Consider the following 24,764-nt stretch of genomic DNA (forward strand, 5'->3'; position numbering starts at 1 on the left):
AACAAACTGAGCTCAAAGCTAAGAGGCAAGACGATTACTAGTTGCTAAAAATACTGATCAATACTCGATCAATGCTACACTCAATAGATACATTCTTGGTAATTGTGACTATCTATATATTCAACTAACAGGGGCTCTTTTCAGAGATTTCAAGAGAGGCAAGACAGAAACTGATCAAATAAAACGCTAGTAATGCTACATGTAAGGATTACGACTCTCAAAATTATGATAATCTTCGAATGCAAATGTCAGGTGCCCCGTATAGTTTTCACCATAATATTTGGGAGGGAAGCAGGTCTGAACACATTGTTGACGCAAAAAAATTGAGTACCTGGTTCCAAAAAAACAAAACAAAGAGGGAATAAAACAAAAATAAAATTTTTTTCTTCTTTTATGTATTTGTGATTCTTTGCAATTAAACGTTTACCTCTTCAATCGTTTTAAAGGTGCATTTAACTAGATGATTAACAAAAGAGTCTATAAAACCATATAAAACATGAGGGCATTGCAATTTTTAAGATGAGAGCTAGAGAAGTTAGAGGATATTAAGGTAATGCATTTATCTCAGTCCCCGTTGAAAAGTTTTTGATTACGGAGGCGAGTTTAAAGAAAAATTTTGCCAGAACACTTCTCCTTTGCAAAGTTTGAGCAAGGTTTATGAGCGAATTATGAGACAAAAGAGCATGTGACGGAGTCTAAGAAAAAAGGAAATTAAGGTGAAATAAGGGACAAAAACAATATGCTCTCTCTGATCATCAAAAATTTGAAAGATTCAGTTGCCAAACTCCACTTTTGTCATAAGCGCAATTTGCTGACATTCCAAGTTAGTTTTATTGTTAGTTGAAAGAGAGGGTGATAAAAAACATAAATTGAGTAAAAAGTAGGAAACCCAGATGTTAACATAGCATTAATAAAATAAGATAAGAGAAGTATTTTAGGAGGCAATAATTTTGATGAAAAATACAAAGCATTAATGGGAAGTAGAAGGTAAAATTTTGAGTAAGGAAGTTTTGATTTACAATTCTATGTGTTAGTAACTAGCCTACACAGCGAATACCAAAGTTAAAAAAAGGTTTGAGCTTTTCAAAATAATGAAAACACTGAAACTGAATTTCATAGCTGAAAACATTAATTGCAGATCTGGAAGAGAGTATAACATTCTTATTCATCCTTTCTCACACGTTTTTGAGACCAGTGATTTTCCTTCTTACTATCTTTCATACTACTTTTGAAAAAATTAAGTACACATCAGAAGGTGAAACGTGCAACATTGTCATTTTTGGAACAACCCCTTTTCAAGAAAACACGTGCGTACAAAAAATTCATAAAATTTAAGTGGAGGACAAATTTGCCACACTAAAGAACATAGAGTCCTCTAAAGTTTAGATACCTTCAAATAATTGCTTTTAGGGGATTTGCAGGGCTTTTTTCAAAATAAATTAGCACGAAATATCGTAGCAACCACTAAAATGAACAAAGAGAAGCTGGGAGGATAAAGATTGAATAAAACTGACATCAGCCAAAGATTGAGTTCATACATGAGTTGCATTTTTCATGCAATGTCTGAATTTTTAAGGATTCATTCAGACAAACAAAACGTATATAATAAATCTCAACAACATTAATCAACATATTTTTGTAAACAAATCATAAGATCTACTCAAGTCAGAAATCTAGTGTTGATGTGTGATTTGCCAACACCAATGGTAGGTATGCACACTCTACATGTTAAAAATATGGAATATGGGAATATTCCGGTAAACAACCTGAAGTAGTTACAATACTTTTAAATCAAGAAAACAGACGGTAAAGAAAGAAAACCAGTAAAAAATCACTAATAGTATTTTCCAACTTTGCAAACAGTGATCTTTCAACTGTCTTGATCTTGAATAATTTTTGGCAACAAAAGTAGGTAAGTAAATAAACTCGTCACATTATGGTAAGCTTTAAGTAAAATCTGGGGAAGTGGATGTTTTCTAGACATGCAAGATGCTAAATAGTCCAAAAAAGAGACAATGTGACAGAGCAATGATCCAAAATAAAACAAGGTTCTACGATTATTGACACACTTACGATTTGAGACCGGGCTGGCTGCAGCTATCTGCTTGTAATTGGCCGGAAGAGACATGATTCTGAAACAGATTAATGAGAGATGATGATGCGTTCACTTAACGTTTACATCAAGGACAGAGGATGACCAGATTGATTTCATATTGATTTATAATGCTCCCCAAGAAATTTCTCTGTACCAAAGACATTGAATCACGTAGACCGTGCGTCCGGCTCGGTTCAGTACAGTCGGAGCGAGACAAGTCTCTCGGAGCCCTGTGATAGGCGGGCGGGGAAGGTAAGAGAGCGTGTGTCCCAAGCACACGAAGAGACTGTAGAGAGGCAATGGAGAATTCATTCCATCGCTCGGTTTTTCTTGAATATCTCATTTATAGAGTCCATTTTCAGACAAAGTTCCTAGGAGGAAAAGTTTTAGAACTTATACATTTTACAAGCAAATAGCAATGTTTCCCTAACTAATTTTTGACTGAGGAAAAAAGCCTCACAATTCAACAGAAATTCACTGGAGCCACTACTGCGCATGCGCAGATGTGCACAACCGGGAAGCACGAACTCACCGATGCGGGTCAGTGCCAACACTCATCGGCATGCGAATCTTTAAAAGTTGTCTCGCCTTCCGTAACACGGGATGCACAGTCTGCGTGATCCAATGTCTTTGCTCTGTACATTGCTCACACAAGTGATCAGTAATTTTTTCTTGGAGGAATGAAGAGGTGGCAAAAATCTTCAAAGGCTGAAAACTGAAGTTTCCAGAGTATCAACTATTCAATTACACTGGAGCCCGCGCCAAATTAGGATATGCACTTGTCTGGTGCTACAGATGCTCCGCCATCTTCCTCCTGGCACATACTTTCAATACTAAAATGAGGGTAGTCTATCTTCCGTCCCACTCCGGGGATGCGTTAACTTGTACAGTACCGGCCCTGTTGCTCTTTAGCCGTTGAATCATATCGCTCTGTTCTAATTGCTTGCTAAATTATGCTAATCATGGAATTTGAGAAAAGACCTATTACAGGAGGAGTCAATAATCTTCCATGCTTTCCGAGAATATTTAGATCGAGGTTGCACACCTTCGAAGGAAAGTGATGACTATTTTCTTTGTTGGGAGATATGGGTGAAGATAGGAATTAATCCAATTAAATCGTTTTGGAGACAAAATTCTAAACGATTTGGCGAATGGGCAGGAGAAAAAAATCCTGATTTCACGAAGGTACTTGGAATGATTTTCTTGTTTTCGCAGCTTCCCAAGTTTCCAAAGTTTTGCGTCATCCAAACTTGAGCAATCTGGAAGATTATCGACCCTTATGCCATTGCTTCATCTCTTGCAATCAAAGCACCTTTTAGTGCACTGTATGAGTATATTAGAAAAATACTGCAGGGGAGTTCCCCCGTCTCCTTTATTAAACTTGTGAGAAGAAGCAATCAGTGAAATGAATGATTTGCTGAAAGGATTTTCACCGAGCTATAGTTTCATATATGGTGCAAACGAAGCAACCTTCGACATTGCACGCGAAATTCAGCAGACGTTGTAAGAGAATACTCGGCTTCTATAATTTTGGAGATATACCGTGCCTCGTTCCAACATCATCGTACTACTTACTACTTACAAGAGATTTAAGAGAGTAAACTGACAATGTACCTGGAATTATTAGAAGTGGAGGGTTTCAGCAGATATATTTCACCATTTGAGTTGCAGCATTCACATTAAATAAATTAAAGAAAGGTGTTCGAAAAAATTAATGGGCTTCGTAAGCTTCGTTTGTTTATCAAACGCCGACAATATGGCGGCGTCTCTGCACCGGTTTCATCAGAAAAGACGCAGAACTGCAACAAAAATCACTGTGACAAAAATTGTTGCAACGTTGCCGCTACAACCATGTTGATAACAAATTTTGTTCCATTTATTCTCCGTAACTGATCAAATTTGAGTATTAATTTTCAATTCAATCATAAAAAATTTTCAAATTATACTTACATCCCACCTGAGTGGAACGAAAGTACTTTTAAAAGTTTAGTTTTGACTTGGCAACCATGTGTTTGTTTGTGGCAGGAGAGCGCGAAAAGGAACTGAACTGATAAGGATGAAAATCAACGAGCGATTCATACAAGTGATCGATTTTGTTCATTTATTCTGAAAAAAGGCGTTGGTCCACGCGTTTTTTAATCGTTTTTTGTCACTGTCAGTTTTAAAATTCAGTTTTTCAATCTTTGTAATCACCTACTAGTCTGCGTATATTCATTTTTCAAGGAAAAGCAAGCTCCAACTTTGTCCTTTCCTCTGAGGTTATTTTTGGAAAATATTTGTATTCTCCGATCTCTTTTTCTGTAGTTCCCTGCAATCTCTTAGTTCTTCAAGTAAATATGGATCCACTGCAATTGCTAAGCGACACTTTGAGTGTTATCACCATCTCTATGTGCTGTGTCCTAAAGGTGCCGCAAATCATGAGTTTGCTGAGAGTCAAATCATCAGCGGGCATTAGTCTGACAAGCTTAGGCTTAGAGCTTTCAAGGTATGTATATTACCTCCCCTCCTAACATTTCTTAATTTGAATATAATCGCAAGTTCGGAGCCAACTTTCCTAGCAAATCAAGAAGTATAGCATTTAACCTAGGCAAAGATTGCGAAGAAAAAATCGATGCGACCTCATCAATCTTTTGGACAATAAAAATAGTTGCAAGTATCTTCAGTCATATCATCAGCAGTTCTTTAAAGACATTTTTGTAAGCAATTTGTTGCCCCACGATTGTCTTTGGATGATGTGGTAGGTTTGAGGAGGAAAGAGTTGGATGGGGGCGGTTGCCCCCTAGTCTGTCCTTTGAAAGTGGTTTACTTAAAATTCATCAGTTAAACAAACGATGTTTCAAAAGCATCGACCATGTGTTGGGCCTACTCATGAACCTCCATTTCTGTGACTGTTATGAGGAAAAATTTTTCAGGAGAGAGATTTTTGACCCTTCTTCCATCGAAAACCGAAAGCTACATCTTTACAGGAAACACCCCCTAGTACCTGGAAAAAAAGCTACGAGTCATGTACTTAAGTTTTGTTCTCTGCTTATTGGCTGCTTCATAATGCAACGATTTCATACCGGGAACATGGCTTTGAAACCGCTTTCAGCTTTTCTCGAATCCCCGTTCCTTCAACTGTAATTTTTCAACCGCCATAATTTTGATTTTGCTCTGTATTTTTATCTTTCATAATACCCCTCTAATCTGGGCTGCCTCCTCATTTATTTTCAGTTTCTCTGCACCAGGGTCTCTTTTCTCTTTTGCGGACTGTTGCAATCTCTGATTACATGAACATAAGGAAACATTGCAAGAACTGAGTCGTCGTATATTGAGACAAAAGTCAAGTATTGTTTATGTCACCACTCGTCAATGGTGCTATCTGACTGCATGTATTAACCTGTGCTGATTCACAGCTAATTAGAGATTGGCACTTGTCTCAACATATGATGACTCTGTTCTATACTGTGAAATCGTTGTAGTTGCGCTTTTTTTTTTCCTTCTTTTTTTTGTTGTTAAAGTCCTTTCCGCTGATGCAATATATTTTGCTAGACTGCTCACAAACATGCCATCTCCTTACAGCAACCTCTCTGCTATTTTCAATCCAGAGTTGCAAAGGAATGGCATGATTCTTTTGTATAAATTTGAAAACTATTTAGCTCATGTGAAGAATTAATTTTCCAAGGTCACACCAATCAAACTTGTGATGCTTCAAAAGCTCATTTCTTCAACTTTACGCTGTCTTTTTAGTTGGGAATTACCGAATAATATTCTGAACACAAATATATTCGATGTACTCGTTTCTGTTTTCAGTTACACAACAACAATGCTTTACAATTATGTCAATGGTTATGCCCTGCTATCTTACCTTGAGTATCCAATAATTCTCCTCCAAGAGATTGTCCTCATTGCGCTGGTTCTCAACTACAGTAATAAGTTGAATAGATCAACCTTCTTTCTAAGTTTGGTCTACTTCTCATACTTGATTGGATTTGCAACTGGGATCTTTCCTCCAAAAATTCTGATGCTCATCATTGTAAGTTAACTCTCCTCAAATCTTGAATGCCCTTAAATCAAGACAATTTCATGGAAAGATTTTTTTGTTTACGGAAACTCACAATACACCACCAAAGAAAGAAACCCACTAAGTTTACTAACAAAAAAAAAAATGATTGCCTATCTAATGGGCCTCCAGACAGGGTATGAAGTAACATTATACAGCAAGTTTTCAATTTGAAATTTCATTAGAAAAACTAATCACACAAGTCATCATCAAGTGGGAAGTCTGAAAATCAATTCCTAAACATGATATAAGTGTTTATAATCAAAATATGTTAAAAGGCAAAAATGAAAATGAGATCATTTATATTATCCAAATTTCGTTTGATCTCTCTTAAAAATATTCACTAACATCTTCTTCAGGAGATGATTTCTGAACATCTCATTGTGTGAATAGCTCTCTACATAAGATAATGTTTCGTCAGATTTGTTTCTTTCTAGTTAAGACTTTGTCCAGTGACCCATTAGCTGCAGAATATTCATGTCAAAGTAAAATTTAATAGTTTGCAGAAATGCTATGGAATCTACAATGATTTAGCCACACGTCATCTCTAATAGCTACTGGGGCAAAGGTTAATCAAAATTTTAATCTGCTGTAAGAAGGGCAATCTGGGGAACTCTAAAAGTCAGTCAACTTATATAGAACCTTTTCCCTAGTTTTTGTCTTTCTGGTTTTCTTGAATGTCTTCTACAATGGACCATGAGACAGGGTACAAAATATAGCACCACAACACAGGTTTCTTCCAACACTATCAAAATTTCAAGTAGAATTCAATGGACGCCTTACATGTTTTGTAATTCAACTCATAAGTGTTAATAGTTCTTGTCAAAGTTAATTCACACTTCCTGCCCACACAAAACCTGAGTCTACTTAAGTGAAATCCAGCATTAAACTAATTTTTGTATTTATCATGATGGAGGAATTTTCCTGTGTCCTAACTTCATTTGGATAAAATTAAATGTACCCTGTGTTAGAAGAGCAAGAAATAAAGTGCGGAACCAGGCTTTAGTCATTTGCACTGTGTACAGGTTGATTTCAATACTGAATTTGGCTTTCCTTGATTTTAGTGTTCGTGAGTGGATAGTTTTAATTTACAGTTTACAACGTAGACGTGTCATTTCTCACTAATGAGTCAATTTTGATGGTTTTCAATGTGCTCTGCGTAAAAATTTAATGAGAAAATAGGCACTGTGCTTTAAAGTATTTGATTTTTTACCCTACCCTGTGGTCTCTTGTGCCTATCATTTATGGAGCTATTGTAATTAATCTTCATAGTTATAGTTATCCCTCACCAAGGGTTTTTCCACCAAGAAATTAAATTTACTCTCGTTTGACTTACAGCCTCTCTGCACCCCAGTATCTCTGTCTAGCAAGAGTATTCAACTGTGGGAAATCTTGCGAACACATGATGTTGAATCTTTAAGTGTCGTATCTTGGCTGATATCTGCTCTGACCAACTTTGGTGAGTTCTCAATCTAAATCTCTTTACTCTGGCATTTTTGTTCAAGCTCATTACACCTTAATTTCTCATGTTTGATGTATTTTTTGAAGTTTTTGATATCTTCAATGTATTCTGCGTAGACAAGGAAAAGTATCTATCAGTGGTCTAATTCTCACCTTGTCTATCAATCCATTACTAGGTATTTACTTTTCAATTAAGCTCCCAATTTTCAGAAAAATGGAGGATCTTGTGTGAATATTAAGGTTTATCTGTCTGGGAGGTATTTCTATTTGATACAGTATTCAAGGTAGTATTTTATGTGGATTTATGCTGTGAGAATTCTTCCTTCTGATTTTTCCATCACTATAAAAGGTCAGTAGTTCGATTATTCAATTATGACCTTCATTAGACGTTAATTTTGTTTGGCCATGCCAGATGGATTTCCCTTGAGCTAAATTTTTCGTGGGGTTTCCTATTAGCTGTCGTTCAATTTTTGGAGATAGTTTTTGTGAGAATACCTAACATTTAAACTGTCAAGTAGTCAACTGATGCTTCAAATTTAATTGCAGTAGCAAGGAACTTAAAGAAAGATTCTAATTGAAATTTTTCTTTTTTGTCGCATGCTGCAGCGAGGGTTTTTACGATTGCCATGGATTCAGCTGATCGGATTCTTCTAGCAAACGTTACGCTTTCGACTGCACTTAGTCTGTGCATCATGTTCTCTGTGATGTATTTCGGAAAGAAAAAGAAAGATTAAGCTGGTGTTGAGATAGTAACCCAAATCATTTTAAGGGTAGCTAGTGAGATTATTTTAAAGTTACCAAAATGATTTTTTTAATTTTAGTCTTCCCAGGATCAAATATTTTTAGTCCAGTATCACGCTGTGCCCCTAGTTGCCATTTGTTTTTTCCTGCACGTCTCGTCCATTTTGAATAAGCCTCTTGAGTAAGGTCAAAGAAATGTTCTTTCTCTCAGTAATGAATCTTCAATTTTTCATTCTCGTTGGTATTGCAGAAAAGCTAATACCTCTGACATAAGTAGCCTTGAACTTTTTTCTTTCTTTCTTTTTTTTTCTGTAAATGCTTTCTCCTCATCAAATTGACCTCCAACACAAATAGGAAATCGTGAAATTTGTTTTTTGAAAGGTACCTTTGCTGAGCGTTATGGCCTCTTTCCTACAGTCTCCAGTATTGAAGCATCAAAGGCTCTGATATTACCCGTCAGTACGGCAAAAAAATGTGAATGAAATTACTGGAACTCAGGCAAATATTTTAATTATTTAGCGTTACACTGTACTTTTGAAACTAACAAGGACACATTGTGTAAAATGGAGGGAGGAGCCCAAAATTGTTCGCCGTAGGTATTTGCTTGTTTTAAGTCTAAGCTTTGCAGCACTGACGAAATGAGGATTTGTTAAATTGAGAGGGAAAAGTTCTTTGATTTGCCCCGATTAAGTGGCATTTGTTTAACTGTTATGTTGTCTATTGCCAATTCTGCTTTGCTTGCGCCAAAAGCCCTTTCTCATTGTTATCAAAGTATTCAAAGTCTTTGCAAAAATAGGGTGATTTTTTTCCGGGTGTACATTTGTATGGTGTACAAGTTTCATAGTGTATACGCTAAAAAGTGTTGTTTCTTATGTTGCAAATTTCCCTTTTGATGGAAGTATTATATCCATCTATTACATGCCTTTTGGCTAACTTAGCATTCCAGTCTATGTTTGAATGTACTGTGATTTTTGATCAAACTTTCCTGTTGGGAGTAACTCGTCAGTGCCATGGGGTCTGTATCATGCAAGCGCCCTTTCAATTCTGTTTTGCTCCCTTATTACATTTTTATTAACATAATCTAGTCAATATGTGTTAAATGTATTATTTAATTGCATGCATTATGAAAGTTTAGGTAAGTTCGAAAATTAAAGGTGTTCGACAATAGCTTTAAAAGAACAAAAACTCCATTGCTTTAGTAACACCTTCTCAGCAAGGATCATAATTGAAACTGGCAAACACTCTGGTTTACACTTGTATTGTTTTAACGGTTGATACTTGTTTTTTATTATTATCATTTTATACAGACTGTTGGCTGAAATCCTAGAATGTTATTGCTAAATGCAGCAATAAATGCAGCCTTTTATTCTTTAGTTGCTGCCTTGAAAGTTTTAAGCTAGTGATTAGATTTTATTGTCGTAGAAAGAACAAGGTTTAGGTATGAACCAATTCTTTTTCTTGCTTTAATTTGATTATTTCTGGTAATTTTTAATATAATTTGACCTATCTCTAGCTCAAAAACCATGACTTTACTTTAGATGAGACATGTTTGTAGATTGGAGAGTTTTATTTTTTTAGCCAATTCTAGTGTAAAATATCTGTCGGAATTAAATCTTGTTTTCTCATTATCGAATAACTCTTCAATTAATTTTTCTACCCAAAAATGTTGGAGAGGAATTTATAAACAAGGAATATTGTTATAATTAAATATAAAGTTGAAAAAATTTTCAAAACTCATCAATTCCTTTATCTTATTCTAAACGGGGCATGTCTCATTAGACTCCTGCCTATGTTCTTCAGCGAGCTGCAAGTTGCGACTCACTGATAAGGATAGACAGGAGTCTATCGAAACATATGCCTGTCTAAAATGGACTGAGTTAAGCAGAAAGGAACCAACCCACATTTTTGAAAAAATTGAGTTATGAGTGGTTTTGAACTCAACCACTACCCTACTATCTATCGCCAAAAATTCAAAGTTTTTGTTGGAGCAAATTTTGCAGAAATTGAACTTGAAGTTTATCTTTTACATTGAGTCTTATGCAGGAGCCAAACTTTAAACCTCCTTTTCTTGGTTCGATCCCGATTTGGCTTGGCTCCTTTCTGTTTAACTCCGTCCAAATAAGGTAACGGCATTCATGAGTTTTTAAAAAAAATTTCAACTTTATATTTAATTTTGTATCCAACTTTTTTCTTCATTTTTTCTCAAGTCGTTCGGTTTATTTTTTGTTTTAGTTTAATGGGTGCTTAACTCATTCATTTGAAGTTGTCCTGTAATCTAAGAATCGTAAAGACAAAACAAGAGCAGTAATTTAAATTACAAGTCAAGTGGAATTCCCCACCTTTAAGGCGATGAGGTGAATTGTCTCTGATTGGCTCACCTTTCCTGTCATTTTCTGATGTTGACTTGTGCCAAAAGTTTTAGTTCATGTGGAAAAGAAATGTGTGTTTTTTTCTGACGTATAATAACGCAAAACTGAAGAATCTGTAGTTTAGAATGAACTTCAAACATCGATTATGAAGTTTTTTCAAAGAGATTCGATTAGATTAGATTCGATTAGATTAGAAAAATACTTAATTTTTGCCTTGATAAGGCTTAATAAAGGGGGAGTTTGACAATATTTACATTCTTTTACATAACGACTAGGGGCTTATGAGGCTGCTTCGCAGCCCCTTATTTTTCATGTACACCATTCCCTTTCACATGTCTTTTTTTTTATTTATTTATTTTCATTTAATTTTCTGGTTTGTCTTTGAATTGGTCCTAATTTTTTATTTGAAGTAATAAGCATACCAAATTTTTTCAAAAAATTGTAAGTTGATTTTGTAAACTTAAAAAAAACGCGGGAAAAGAAAAATGTAAGTTGATGGCAGTTGAGTGTTGGAGGTAACCTCATTTAATGATGATTGTTGAATGAAAACAGCTGATAAAAAGACGGCCAATAGTAAAGTAAGATGCGTAGCAACAAAACTTTTTCCGAAAAACAAAAAAAAAACCCTACTTCCCCTCATCCAATTTATGAGTTTTTAGGGTTTTAAAAATCGGGGACAAACCCCAGAAAATAATTTATAATTTTCCCGAAGCATTGAGTACAACACCTTTCAAATGAACTAACGCCCCTTGCAATTAGTACAGAGGTTAATTCACAATTTCATTCTATTTTTCAATTTATATATTAGGATTACTACTTACATTTGATTAAATACATAATAAGATTCTTTAGCGCATTTTTTAAATGAATAATTTCATAATTTTACAAGGCCTTAGAAAAAAAAAGATTATTCATTTATAATAAAGGACCTTACTCCAAGGATATAGGCAAAAAAGTTAAAAATATCGTTGAGTTGTTGTTCACTAGCGTCTTTTTTTAGAACTTCGCACATGTCATCATGGTATTGACTTAAGAAAACTTTTCTTGAATGCTGGTGAATTGGGCATACAAATAATAGGAGATGCAGGTCCTCTTGATTTTGGGAATTGCACAACAAGCATAATTCCTTAGGGTCCATTTTACAAGTTATTTGGTTGAAAGTAAGGTTCAGTGAATGGGCGTTTCTCATTCGAAGCTGACTAAATAATCTTTTTTTCACAAAACTAACATTTTGATAGAGATAATTCTCATCGGTAACAATTTCCTCAGGGTTGATGTCTACAAAAGTTGAGTTTTGTAGCTAGGAGATCAATAGATAACTAAACAATTTTATCCTTCATTGCATGAGAGATTCTTTGTCGCAAATCCCTAAGTAATTCGATTGTTCTCGTGAAAATTCGATCGCAATCACTTGACGCAGTCTGTTTCGCGATGGTACTGTCACGCCGCACTGTGAAGACGCGCGCCGGCGCGCGGCGCTCCCATGTTGTAGGAGCGTAAATTTAAATTTGGCGCCACTACAGAACCGGAACGTGACCAATGACGATCCGCCCAGACTCTGCGTTGCCATAACTCGGCGAAAACCGGACGTAAGGGGAAAAGCAACAATGTTCCACTACTAACTGTGTAAAACTAACTAAACATTTTCCATCAGTTCCCTATGCACTTTGTGTTTTACCGATGAGCCTTATATTGTAGTTTCTAGTTGCAAAATTTTGTCCATCTGTAATTTGCGGAGGGAAATTTCGGCATGAATAAATTTCATGAAATTTTCCAGTGCGAAAGGAAGAATGTTAAGCAATTAAACTAAAAACTTACATTTCTTAATGTTTCTATAAAAAAAAACGGAATTTTATAATTTCTGTTTTTTAGACAATGGTTTTATTACACAACGTTACTCTGTAAATATAATGAAAGTAGTTTAGTTTTAAATCGTGTAGATAGATACAAAACATGGACCGTGTTCAGCAGAAAGGACCAAGCCACATCAGCTATTGCCAAATGAAACTGGACAGTTTAGTTTTTTACACGAGAAAATTTATGCGAATTCCTTTGAAAATTTCACGGAATTTACTTCGCACTCTGCAGAAAATTCACTGAAATTTGCACAAAAATCCGCACAACCGTTTTTATGTAAATATTTAATTGGCCCAATTAAATTTGGCAATAGCGGATGTGGCTTGGTTTCTTTCTGCCTAACGCGGTCCAAATATTCTTGGAGTTGTTACGTTGTACATGAATAAAATTTTCTTCTTCCAAAAAAAAATAAATAAATTCCATCGGTGTTTCTTTGGAAATTTTAAAACCACCTAGTGCGACTAAAAAAAAAAAAAAAAAAAAACAACACATTACTGCGTGGATGCTTAAATTGATACCGCGAAAATACGACAACAGTGCCCCCCCCCCATTTTTTTGTAAATAATTAATTGGTCCCATTAAATTTGACAGTAGCAGATGTGGCTTGGTTCCTTTCTGCTTAACGCGGTCCAAATATTCTTGTAGTAGTTAGGTTGTGCTTAAATAAAATTTCTTCCAAAACAAAACAAAAATCTCATCTCTGCGTGGAGGCTTAAATCGATACGGCGAAAGTACGACAACAGTGCCCCCCTCCAAATCCGCCTCGACTCGGGGAGGGGAGAGGGGGCCTAGGCGAGCGCGATAGTGAGCGGTAGCTCCAGTTCAATGAGCGTGCGCGATGGGCCATGCGAGGGTCCTAGATTGGGCCGCGGCCCTGGTTCTGGCCGTTTTGGCCCCGGCGTGTGTGATCTGTGTGGTTTTGACGCCCCCCTATTTCAACTTGGCCGCGAACCGGAGGGTGACAGCGTCGGCGACCTGCGGGGTCGGAACCCCCGGCCCGGAACTCTACTGCAAACTCGTCGGAGCCGTACCCCTCGTCGACGTCCAGAAGGACCCCTTCAGCAACAGCCATCTCGTCAATGGCCAAGTACGTACCCCCTTTGAATTTTAGCCCGAAACCTTGAGGCATTTTTTTTCCCGCCCGCAGAGGACCAAAAAGTGCTCGATAGATCGATCGCAGACCTATCGCGGGGCTAATGTGAAGACACCTGAAAAGGGGTAAAAAATTCGAGGACGTCTGAAAAGGGGTAAAAAATTTGAGGGCGTCTGAAAAGGGGTAAAACATTTGAGGACGTCTGAAAAGAGGTAAAGAATATGAGGATGTCTGAAAAGGGGTGATAAATTTGAAGACGTTTGAAAAGGGGTGAAAAATTTGAGGACGTCTGAAAAGGGGTACAAAACTTGAGGGCGTCTGAAAGGGGGTAAAAAATTTGAGGACGTCTGAAAAGGGGTAAAAAATTTGAGGACGTTTGAACCTTCGAAATTTAGCCAGTAACTCCGGGTCCTTTTAATCCATGAGGCAGAGGTGTAGAAAGTGCTCGATAGGGCGATAGCAGACCGATCGCGGGGCAGATGTGGAGGCACCTGAAAAGGGGTGAAAATTTTGAGGACGTCTGAAAAGGGGTGAAAAATTCGAGGACGTCTGAAAAGGGGAAGAAAATGTGGAGGCAGAAGGCATAAGCCTTCGAAAAGCCGGGAACTTCCGATCTTTTTTTGGTCACTGAGAGATGCAGAAAGTGCTCGATCGACCAATCGCAAGACCACTGTGTAGGCACCTGATAAGGGGTTATAAAAATGTGAGGGCGTCTGGAAAATGGAAGAAAATGTGAAGGCTTAAGGCGTAATTTTCGCGAGGAACTTCTGGTTTTTTTGTCGTTTTTTTTGTTTTTTTGTTTTTTTGTTTTTTTTTTGTCACGGAGAAGGGGCATCATTAGCGAGGAGAGAAAAGACAATCATCCCTCCCCCTCCGCGGTGTAGTGGGAGCTCAGGGCATCTTAACCCTTCCCTACGACCAGAAAATTTCCCCCGAAAAACGTCATTTTTCGTTTTTTGCAGACATTTTTTGCCGATGCCCCCCCCCCCCCCCCCCCCCACCTATGACAATTTGTCGACTGATTGTGATTCACTGCCGCTATCCTCCAAACCGTAAGTGAAATCATTCACTGGAAAAAAAAAACATTGGATCTAGAGTCCAGACTGTTAAAAACATCGACAAGAAAAAATACTCTTGATTCAATCAGAATCTAGCTTAAATCAAAGACCAAGCCTCCTAATTTAAGCGGATTTCGTTTTGATTTATGCAAAAATCCGATTGAATCAAGAGTATTTTTTCTTGTCGATGTTTTCAAGAGTCTGGACTCTAGATCCAATGTGTGTTTTTTTTTTTTTTTTTTTTTTTTTTTTTTTCAGTGTTCTACAACTTCTATAGCCACTGGATTAATTATTTGGGCAAGGTTACAAGTTCTTGAAAAGTCAAGCAAAACCTGGAAAAATCAGGAAGGTTTGCTGCGGATCGTTGAATTTTTTTCTTCCTGCCCAAACGTTTCGTTTTTTCAATTTTTATACTGCGCGTAAATTTTCTCGTAAAATGAATTTTTAAGTATAAAGAATAATTCAGGAAAAAGGAAAACCATGCTAACTTGTGTATTATTCTTGATAAAAGAAAAATAAACATTGAAAAGTTAGATCATTTTATATTCCAAATCTCTGAAAGGTTAAGGAAAAGCCAGAGAATTTTAGAAGTTAACCACATCCAAGACGGCACTGTCTTCAATAATAAACTTGGTAATACTACTAAATACAATGAATGCGAGTAAACGCCGTTAACTGTCACAAGCAACTATTGCGGCTCTTGAGCCGCTCAATTTGCCTATTTAGATTTCGAAGGCGCACTGGTTGAGAAAAGGGTGCGTTCCGGCACAGGATAATTTAATAGTTACCACGCTTACAGGTCAGGTAGACTAGCCCTGAGCAACTATTAATACTCTTGAGTCGTTCACTTTGCCTATCTAGATTTCGAAGGCGAACTGGTTGAGAAAAGAGCGCAGTCCGGCCCAGGATAGTTTAATAGTCAACACGCTTACAGGTCACTTTTAGGTGGACCGATTCCGAGCAACTATTAATACTCACGAGTCGCTCACTTTGCCTCTCCCTGGTTTTGAAGGCGAAATGGTTGAGTGCGAACAACATGCGGCAAACTGCCGTAAAATGAATGCTAACCTCGCCGCCGACTTTCCACATTTGTCTCATCTTTCCACAAAATTTCCCACCCATTAAAAAAAAGGATGACCTTTTTGTTCTGTTTTTCGTTGACTTTCGACAAATGACCCTTCAAAATTTTCCCTCCTTCCACATTTTTGGGAGCTGTTCCACATTTTCACGCGCCTTCCCCACAGTGGATCGAGTCAACAGGAGAGGTCGGACAAAATTTGGCAACTTTAAAAGCTTGCTACTCCGTTTACACAAAACTTTTAGATTCTAAAAGTGACTATTCACTGAAAAAAAACCACATTGTATCTAGAGTCCAGACTCTTGAAAACATTGACAAGGAAAAATACTCTTGATTCAATTGGATTTTTGCTTGAATCAAAACGAAATCCGCCTAAATTAAGAGGCTTGGTTCTTGATTTAAGCTAGATTCTGATTGAATCAAGAGTACTTTTTCTTGTCGGTGTTTTTAAGAGTCTCGACTCTAGATCCAATGTGTTTTTTTTCCAGTGTTGGTTTCCTCATGAAATTTTCTTCTGGGAGCTCCTCTTAAAATTTAAAATGTGGCGAATTAGGTACCTATCAAAATTTGCAGTTTTAGTTAAAAATGTCATGTCCGATCTCTCTGATCGTCTCGATCCACTGTGCGCCCGGGCGCGTAATCAAGCATTTTCTGCACCCCTGAGCACCCCTACTTTCAAATTTTAAAACTTCACAATATTCAACGGATTTTTTGTTTAAATTTTCAGGTGTGTGATTATTGTGACCCGAATGTGCCGGAACAGGCTCACCCCCCGGAAAATGCAGTGGACGGACAATCCTCCTGGTGGCAAAGCCCGCCCCTCTCGCGAGGGATGAAGTACAACGAGATCAACCTCACCATCGATCTTGGACAGGTCAGGATCTTCAAATTTTTCGATTTTTCTCAAATTTATGAATCGTATTCGATACATCGAACAGATGAAATTCTATCGATATCGATTGGTTCAACGTGTAAACATAGTCTCACTAGTCAATCGAGGGAATGGGTTTTTTTGTGATGTCAGTGATCATAACTACCCCTTTAATATCCCGTTCTGCGAAGGAAACGTCTATGCGAATTTGTCCCAGGTCTAGCACCAGATTTACTGGACTAATAGAATGATAGCTGGATTGCATTTTGCAGAAAGGAACCACTAGCATTGCAATGATGCTAAGATTGTGCAACTTCATCTTTTGCAATATAATTGCGGAAATCGTGAAAACCTATGAAATTTAGATGGTAATTTTTGTCTTAAATTTACAGTTTTTAGCGAGTAAAATAGAAACTATTAACGGATAATCGGGTTTTTCCTCCAAGACAAAAGAAGTTGCACAATCTTAGCAACATTGCAATGCTAGTGGTTCCTTTTTGCAAAATGCAATCCAGCTACCCTTGAAAACAAAATCTCTGGTTCTCACCCTTAATTTCACGGTCAGGCCGCGCCGCGCCGCGTCGCCAGATCGGGGTGGAAACTAGCCCCTCTAACACGTAAAATTAAAGCACTGTCGCCTCGAGAACGCTGGTCCTCCATGAATACAGCTCATCTCTTGCGTCCCTTCAACGTTTGGAGACCAGATGTTGCCCCTCCTGCCTCTTCGTTGGATATCTTCGCGCGCTTCACTCCGGCTCGGTGATTGATGGAGGGGGTGGTTGTTTAAAAGCCTCTGCTGCAGGTGGATTTATTTTTGACTCTACGCAGAGTAGCTGAATCAATAGCTTATTGATGGTGTAACTGCCAAGACGTTCCCTCCCAACGGAGTTTGGTTTAAGATGAGAGGCGAAGAAACAAAATACGCCGATGGTTTATCCCGGAGGCTCGCTCAGATAACTTCAGCCCTTGTTTTCGAGTGATTTTAAACCGAAGAATGTAGTTTTTTTTAACCTTGTGAGGGAAGGCACGCAAAATACTTGCACAGGGTGTCTAGCATCAGGAAAAACCGGAAAAACTGGAAAATATCAGGAATTTTGGCCGATCGGGAAAATCGGAAAAAGCGGACGTTTTATCAGGAATTTTTCCTACGCGAATCTCCTCAGCGGAGAAGTCTTACTGCTTTTTGCCTACCGTGCCAGGAGTCGTCGCGCCGTCTTAGTTGAAAAATCAGGAATTTTCAAAATTAAAAAATACTAGACACCCTGTTGCAGAAAATTTCGTCGCCCCCCCCCCCCCCCCCAGAAGAACGAACGAAAGAACGTAACTACATTTCAATGTGTTGCCAAATTTTCCCTAGCAAATTGTATTTTTAACTGAAGAATATGGGGCATCTCTAACCGAAAAGTTCATTGATTTTTCACACTCATGCAAAAATGAGAAAAAATTTGGACAAAAATTACACCGGTACATTTTTTTAAAAGATTGATTTGTTTAAGTCAATTTTGCAACCTTTGAATGGAGTTACGTCCCTTCCTCCGGGAAACGTTGATTTGTGACCCAAAAAAAGGATTGAAGTAATGTTGAAAGCTCGGGTTTTATGCCACATACTCCCGAACTTCATCAAAATTTCTTACCGCAGATCTGGTCACGCGAATTACCCGTTAAGAACTACGATTGGACCGCGTTTACCAGAAATGAACCAGGTCACATCAGCCATTGCCTATAACTGTGCAATTTAATTTTTTACAAGAGAACGTTTGTGTGGATTCTTAGGTAAATTTTAAGGAATTTTCTTCATACTATGCAGGGCCGGATTCACCTACTTGCCGCCCATGGGCCGCCTTTATTCTGCCGCCTCCTTCTCATTCGTTTTGAAACTCGATAAAAACCATCAAATGAACGTGCCAGCGGGGGAAGGGGTGCATAAGACGCATTTACTCGTGTTGAACACATTTTTTGGGAAAGCCCTATGTCAACACTACTAGCAAAAGTTCACGAAACTCAGCGCAAAAGTTAAGTTCCGTAAACCTATCTCTGTGTGGACAAGGCCTTCCATTCATAAGAAATGAACGAAAAAATCATGAAAGAACAAACATAAATGTGGTTCAATGATTTTAACTTCCGCCGCCGCGCCACGCAGACCGCACGGTGTTGGACGCAATGCGTGAAGTATTCACGCAGTCTTGTAGGCGCTATGCGTTTCACGCTGACCGCACTGTGTTTGGTGCAATGCGTGAAGTATTCATGCATTCTTGTAGGCGCTATCCGTTTCACGCTGACCGCAATGACCGCACTGTGTTTGATGCAATGCGTGAAGTATTTGTGCAGTCTTGTAGGCGCTAATATGTGTTACATGCCGATCACCGCGCCGAGGGCTTCTCCTTTTCATCTCAAGTCCTCGTTATCATTTCTCTCTAAGTCGCGCCGTTCTAGGCCAAATTGCGTGTTTGGTTTCTCTCGTAACTCGACATATTGAGGGTGCTGTCTCTTGTATCACTAAGAGACGACAAAATTAGAAATTACTATACTCTCAGGAAATGAGAGATTTTGTCGCCTTTTCTCGTTTGTAATTTTGTTTTTATAAATCCGATTTTTTTTTCATACCTACACTTTAAAAAATTGCAAATTTTTGTCGCCCCTTAGATTTGCCGCCATGGGCCGCGGCCCATATGGCCACCCCCTTAATCCGGCCCTGATACTATGCCGGAAATCCACTAAATTTGCGCAGAAATTCGCACTACCGTTTGCATGTAAAAAAAACTGTCGAATTAAATTTGGCAATAGCTGATGTGGCTTGGTTCGCCTTTCTGCTTAACGCCGTCCAATTAATTACCCCATCGTTGCTTATTTCCTTTCCCCAGATCTTCTATTTTACGGAAGCAAAGTTGCCGATTTTTTTCCCGGTGAAAATCTCGGATTTGTCTAAAACAAAAATTTTCTCTATAAAATCTACAAAGATCCCAAGAGTAAGGGGCCGTCGTTCAAGTACTACTTAAGACATTTTGGCCAAGTTTATGACCGCCACTTCCTCCTGTATAAGGCAACCTTTCTCTCGTCTTGAATTACGCAAGACTAGCCTAAACTTCCCCTCCAAGTTTTCAGCAAATGACTGAGAAAGCTTGGAAAATAGCCAAGGAAAATTCGTTTTCCTCGAAAAACATGTTATTTTTTTATTCATTCATTTTTTGAAATTGAAAAGTGAGAGGCTTACGCAAGACTGGGTTTAGCTCCTCTCCACCATAATTTTCTCGATGAAGTTCGGTCCACAGGCAAATCTCAATATTCCGGAAAATTCGGCGGGTGCATTTAAGGAAAACAAGTTATCTTTAGACTCAGCAGTGCTAAAAATTACATACATCAACCACCCTATTCTCAGCGTTTATTCTTTTTAAAAAAGAAAGGCTTGCAACCCGAACGGTATCGATGGTGAAACTCCAGAAATGCGTTTCTCGCTTTGCGGCGTTGCAGACTTCCTGTTACACTTTATTTTCTACATGGAAAACTACTCCACGTCATTTTTTGAAAATTTCAGCAATTTATTTTCTTCCTATGAAAAATATTCAGTGAAAACTTCAAGCCATGGTGTTGGTTTTGTCTCCTTCCAAAAAATAATATAGGACCGCATATCGACGGTGAAACTACCAAACCACGTATCTCGTTTGCGGTGTTTAAAATCTACGCTCACATTTATTTTTGAGTAGACCAATCATATCATTCTTGAAATTTTCACGGAATTTCTCGCACAAGAGGAAAATCACAGAATTTTCAAGACTGGATGTTAAGTAATTTTCATTTAAAAATAAGTATGACAGGAAGTCTGCGACGTCGCAAACCGAGATACGTGGTTTGGTAGTTTCACCGTCGATATTTCGAAACACTGCGACCGAGTTACGCATTTTTGCAGTTTCACCGTCGATATGGAATTTTTCAACAAATAAAAATTTCACATAAAAGGTTATTTGAGAAAAGGGTGAAATTTTGGCGCGCCTACGGTTGCAACCCCTCGGGAGTGCGCCATTTTTTGCGCCCCTCGTAACGACGGGCCTGACTGCTGGGCTGGGGTTTATGAGAGCTTTTATGACTTGTTGCTCCAGCAATGATTGGGGGGGGGGGTGTTCCGGTCGCAAGGATCCCGAACTTGCCATGAGCGATTTGTTCGGAGGAAGAGAGTTATCTTATCGCAAGGGAAATGAAACTTTTATGATTATCTGTGATCTTTGCTCCTCGCGGCCCCGTCCTCTGTTGCCGGATTGTGGTTATTAATCACTCTTTTCCCCATACCGAGCTATATGAAAATGGAAGGATAACCCGAATCGCGATGCGACGGTTGCGCCCTGGCAGGGCGTTTGCCTAGCGGTATCAATGGTCGTTGCTCATTACGTAAAAAAAATGGCCAGTAACTGAAATCGTCTCACGAGAATGACATTTTTCAACGGGTACTATATGCCTTGAAATGAAAAAGTCGATCGTATAGTGAAAGCTTGCCAAGTCGAATAGCGTAGGGACTGACAAAAAATTCGACTTAAGCGGAAATTCATCTTAACCGGTTCTCCATTTCATTTATGAACGTGTCTAGGGACCGAAAAAAAAAATTCGACTTAATCGACATTTCGTCTTAACCGTAGTTGGACTTAGCGAGCTTTTACTGTATTATATAGTCGAACGTTCGGTTCCTACTTACATCGATCGAAATTTTCGGTTTGTCCAAAGCGGAATTTTGGTTCATAGGATCGAACGTTCGATTCGTGTGATCGAGCTTCTTCCAACAGTTCAGTTCAATTTTTAGAGTTCAATCTTACGAACCGAACGGTCCACCCTACGAACCGAAACTCTCAGGTACGAACCGAATAGTTCGATCGATGTGGAACTTGACACATTCAGTATCACACTATCACACGATCGTACTTTTTTTCGGCATTCACGCACAAGCCACTATCGTCCGTGGAGTGTGTGAAAATTTAAATTTTTCCAATTTTTTTTGCGTTGATAAAAGAAAATCGAAAAATGTCCAAAAAAAGTTAGGTACCCAGAACTGACAGCTCAAATTCGTTAGTTCTCACAATTTTATGCCCAGCAATCCCCTCCTCCCCTTTCCTTCTTCGCGACAAAATATTAGAACCAGAGACAGCTTCCCATAGTACATTTCTGGCAATCCCATACCCTTGCTAGTTATTTTTTTACCGGATGCAAAATACTGCATGATCTTATAATATGTAAGGGAAAATTACCCCTATATACCTCGTACGTAAGGTGTTTTTTTCGGTCCGTTGCGGAAGTTTTTCCACGATCGAGCGCTGGACTGATCAACGGCTGTACAGGGTGGTTTCACGATAACTGGAATAGTTTTATCGCCGTAACAGACAACACATTTTTCGGTCATATTTTTGGTAGAATGATAATCACTCGAATTTCATTGCATTAATCTACACAGGATTACGTTTTTTAACGCTTTTCAAAGATATTTCGTTCTACTTTTCAATTTTAATTTATCAATGACCGAAAATGTGATGTCTGTTACGCTGACTTTTTACCGCGTAACAGACAGCACATTTTCGGAATTTACATATTATATAGTAATCGAGAAGTAAGTATAGAGCAACAAATCATAAGAAAGCGTTGTAATACGTAACCCTTTGAAGATCAATGAGAAAAAATTCGAGTGATTAACATTTCTACTAAAAATATGACCGGAAAATGTGTTGTCTGTTACGGCGACAAAACTATCCCAGTTTTCGTGAGATCACGTAAGTTGGTATTTCGGATTTTGCCCCTCTATGTTCTGGCTCTATTTAAATGGGAAGACCCCCTTTGTGATAGCTCGTTCGAAAGAGCATAAAAAAAGAAAACTTTTCGCGCAAACCCGAGGTCAATATCTCAAACCGTTTCAAAATGGCGGCCGGTTAAAGTTCAAAATGGCCGAAAATTCACACCGGTTATTTATCGATGGATTTGCGCGAAAATCGGTATGTTGGGGTATTTTGACACGAGAAAAACGAATTTGACGTTAGCTTTTCAAAAAAACCAAAATTTCCAAAATGGCCGCCAGTTAAAGTTCAAAATGACCAAAAATTGATTTTTTTAGAAATCTAAGTTCAGATTTGTTTATCTTATGCCAAAATACTCTCAAATTCCAAGTTTTAGGCAAATCCATCAGGAAAAAACCGAGGTGACAATTTTCGGCCAATTTAAACCTTAACCGGCGGCCACTTTGGAAATTTTGGTTTTTTTGAAAAGCTAACGTCAAATTCGTTTTTCTCCTGTCAAAATACCCCAACATACCGATTTTCGCGCAAATCCATCGATAAATAACCGGTGTGAATTTTCGGCCATTTTGAACTTTAACCGGCCGCCATTTTGAAACGGTTTGAGATATTGACCTCGGGTTTGCGCGAAAAGTTTTCTTTTTTTACTATTTTTTCTAAATTGTTTATCTGTTTAGTTCTATGTTCTTCTAATTTTTTCAGATGATCTGAAATATCACATTCATGTTGCACTGAATTATTTTGCAGTGCTCGTGCGACCGCGACATGCAAAAGAAAATTAGTAGAAAAACAACTCACCGAATGAAATTGGATGCTTACTTAACATACTGGATGCGAAAAAAGAGTGCGACAGCTCAAAAAATGCTGACTTAACCGCCACAGCAGCAGTGGCGTGGCTTGAATAATCGATTATCGATATCTCGCCATTTGAAGCTATGGTAAAGAATCGATTACTAAGGTGTTCGCTGCGAACACCCTGATAGTCGATCTTTTTTCATAGGTTTAAATGGCATAACAATCGATATATCGCAGTTAGTTATACGTCTCGACGTTGCTATAGTGACTGCTGTGGCGGTTAATGTAGCGTTTTGTGAGTTGTCGCTCACTTTTTTACATACAGAATGTTTAGTCAGCATCCCTTTTTTTCGGTGTACACAGTGACAGGAAAAAGAGTGGTGGAATCGGTCTCTCGACGAGAGAGGCGGATCCAGCAATTTGGCAACACCGGATTTCCTCCATTTAAACCTATGCTAAATAATCGATTCTTTTCGGAGCACCCGGCCCCTCCAAGAATCGATTCATTTCCGTAGGTTCAAATGGAGAAAAGACAATGTTGCCAACTCGCTGGATCCGCCAATGCGACGAGAGAAAACTCGTCCTGATGATTTTCCCCGTGATTTCGCTCTTCCTTCTGTCGCCAGGGTGTCTACAAGTCCGCGATTTCTGGCAAGTCCGAAAATAGTGCTGATTTTTTAAGGACGGTCCAGAAGTACTGACCTTCTACAAGACGGTCCGGAATTTTTTAATTTTTTGTCATTTTTGTAGCAATTCTAGCGAGAAATTCAAATTTTTGAAATTTTTCGAATTTCGTCAAACGGAGGGATTGAAAAAGTACTGAAATTTTCTGTTAAGGAAGTACTGAATTTCTTCGGAATGTACTGTAAAATTACTGATTTTTGGCGAGTCTGTTTTAGTAGACACCCTGGTCACGCCTCTTTTTTCCTTGAGATTTTACTCTTCCTGGGAAAAAAGATGACCTAAACACCTATACCTATCATGCGCGCCTAAATTACAATTGAATTAAGCTTTAGCTTTGAGTTTCCCGCCACTATGATTGCCGTACCCCAAGACGATCACGAATAGTGAATAAAAGAGTCCGTTCAGTCAAGATCTGCCCTCCGTTGCCATGCGTTATACGCAATCGACAAGCATGCAACTATTTTAACTCTTGAGTAGCTAATTTTGCCTATGCGTCGAATTGAAGGCGAATTGCTTTTCATGACTTCATGTGAGTACTGAGTGAGTATAAATGGAAACAATCAACGCGGGATGAAAGGACATCGAAGGTGTTAGTCGTAAATTGCGAGTTGCGATTTGCGACCTACCAAGTCGTCTCCAAAATTGGGTCTGAATGTGTGTGTGTTTTTGCGAGGGTTTGTGTGCGCTCGGTGTCCCTTTGACGAGCCAATGAGAGTTGCATCCTATCAATGAATGCGAAAGAGATACAAAACAGCATATGGACCAGACTTGATTGAGCCTTTCTTCCCATTAACGGTCGTCCTTTTGGGGGCTCATGCTCATGGTCGAGAAGCAGTTAATATGGTTTTCCCGCAATGG

General features: G+C 38.4%; 3 protein-coding genes across 6 annotated transcripts in view; 2 read left to right on the top strand and 1 right to left on the bottom strand.

Moving 5' to 3' along the window:
- Positions 1–6,083, bottom strand: part of Bap111 (Brahma associated protein 111kD) — a 36,425-nt gene extending 30,342 nt beyond the window's left edge. For all 4 annotated transcript variants that reach the window (XM_019040545.2, XM_019040544.2, XM_019040543.2 and 1 more), the window contains exons 1-3: positions 5,943–6,083; positions 3,710–3,894; positions 2,074–2,132 (exon numbers count right to left, since the gene is read on the bottom strand). In XM_019040545.2, coding sequence (XP_018896090.2) covers positions 2,074–2,128 — 55 coding nt within the window. In that variant the 5' untranslated portion in view covers positions 2,129–2,132; positions 3,710–3,894; positions 5,943–6,083. The remainder of the gene's footprint in view (positions 1–2,073; positions 2,133–3,709; positions 3,895–5,942) is intronic.
- LOC109029865 (solute carrier family 66 member 3) lies at positions 4,104–9,975 on the top strand. The gene is made up of 4 exons (XM_019040546.2): positions 4,104–4,580; positions 5,888–6,110; positions 7,476–7,596; positions 8,205–9,975. Exons 1-4 carry the CDS (start codon positions 4,432–4,434, stop codon positions 8,330–8,332), a joined length of 621 nt encoding a protein of 206 aa, XP_018896091.1. The 5' UTR covers positions 4,104–4,431; the 3' UTR covers positions 8,333–9,975.
- Positions 9,976–13,371: 3,396 nt separating this feature from the next.
- Positions 13,372–24,764, top strand: part of LanA (laminin subunit alpha) — a 59,173-nt gene continuing 47,780 nt past the window's right edge. Inside the window, exons 1-2 of the mRNA XM_019040498.2 lie at positions 13,372–13,652; positions 16,522–16,668. Of these exons, the coding sequence (XP_018896043.2) occupies positions 13,404–13,652; positions 16,522–16,668 (396 nt within the window). The 5' untranslated portion in view covers positions 13,372–13,403. The remainder of the gene's footprint in view (positions 13,653–16,521; positions 16,669–24,764) is intronic.

Source organism: Bemisia tabaci, chromosome 10 (assembly GCF_918797505.1).
Source record: "Bemisia tabaci chromosome 10, PGI_BMITA_v3".
Lineage (NCBI taxonomy): Eukaryota > Metazoa > Arthropoda > Insecta > Hemiptera > Aleyrodidae > Bemisia > Bemisia tabaci.

Bases quoted from the DNA above. Each gene is read 5' to 3' on its own strand.
- LOC109029865 (XM_019040546.2), top strand. From the start codon at position 4,432: ATGGATCCACTGCAATTGCTAAGCGACACTTTGAGTGTTATCACCATC. The intron at 4,581-5,887 runs GTATGTATATTA...TTCTGTTTTCAG, and splicing joins TTAGGCTTAGAGCTTTCAAG to TTACACAACAACAATGCTTT. The intron at 7,597-8,204 runs GTGAGTTCTCAA...CGCATGCTGCAG, and splicing joins ATCTGCTCTGACCAACTTTG to CGAGGGTTTTTACGATTGCC.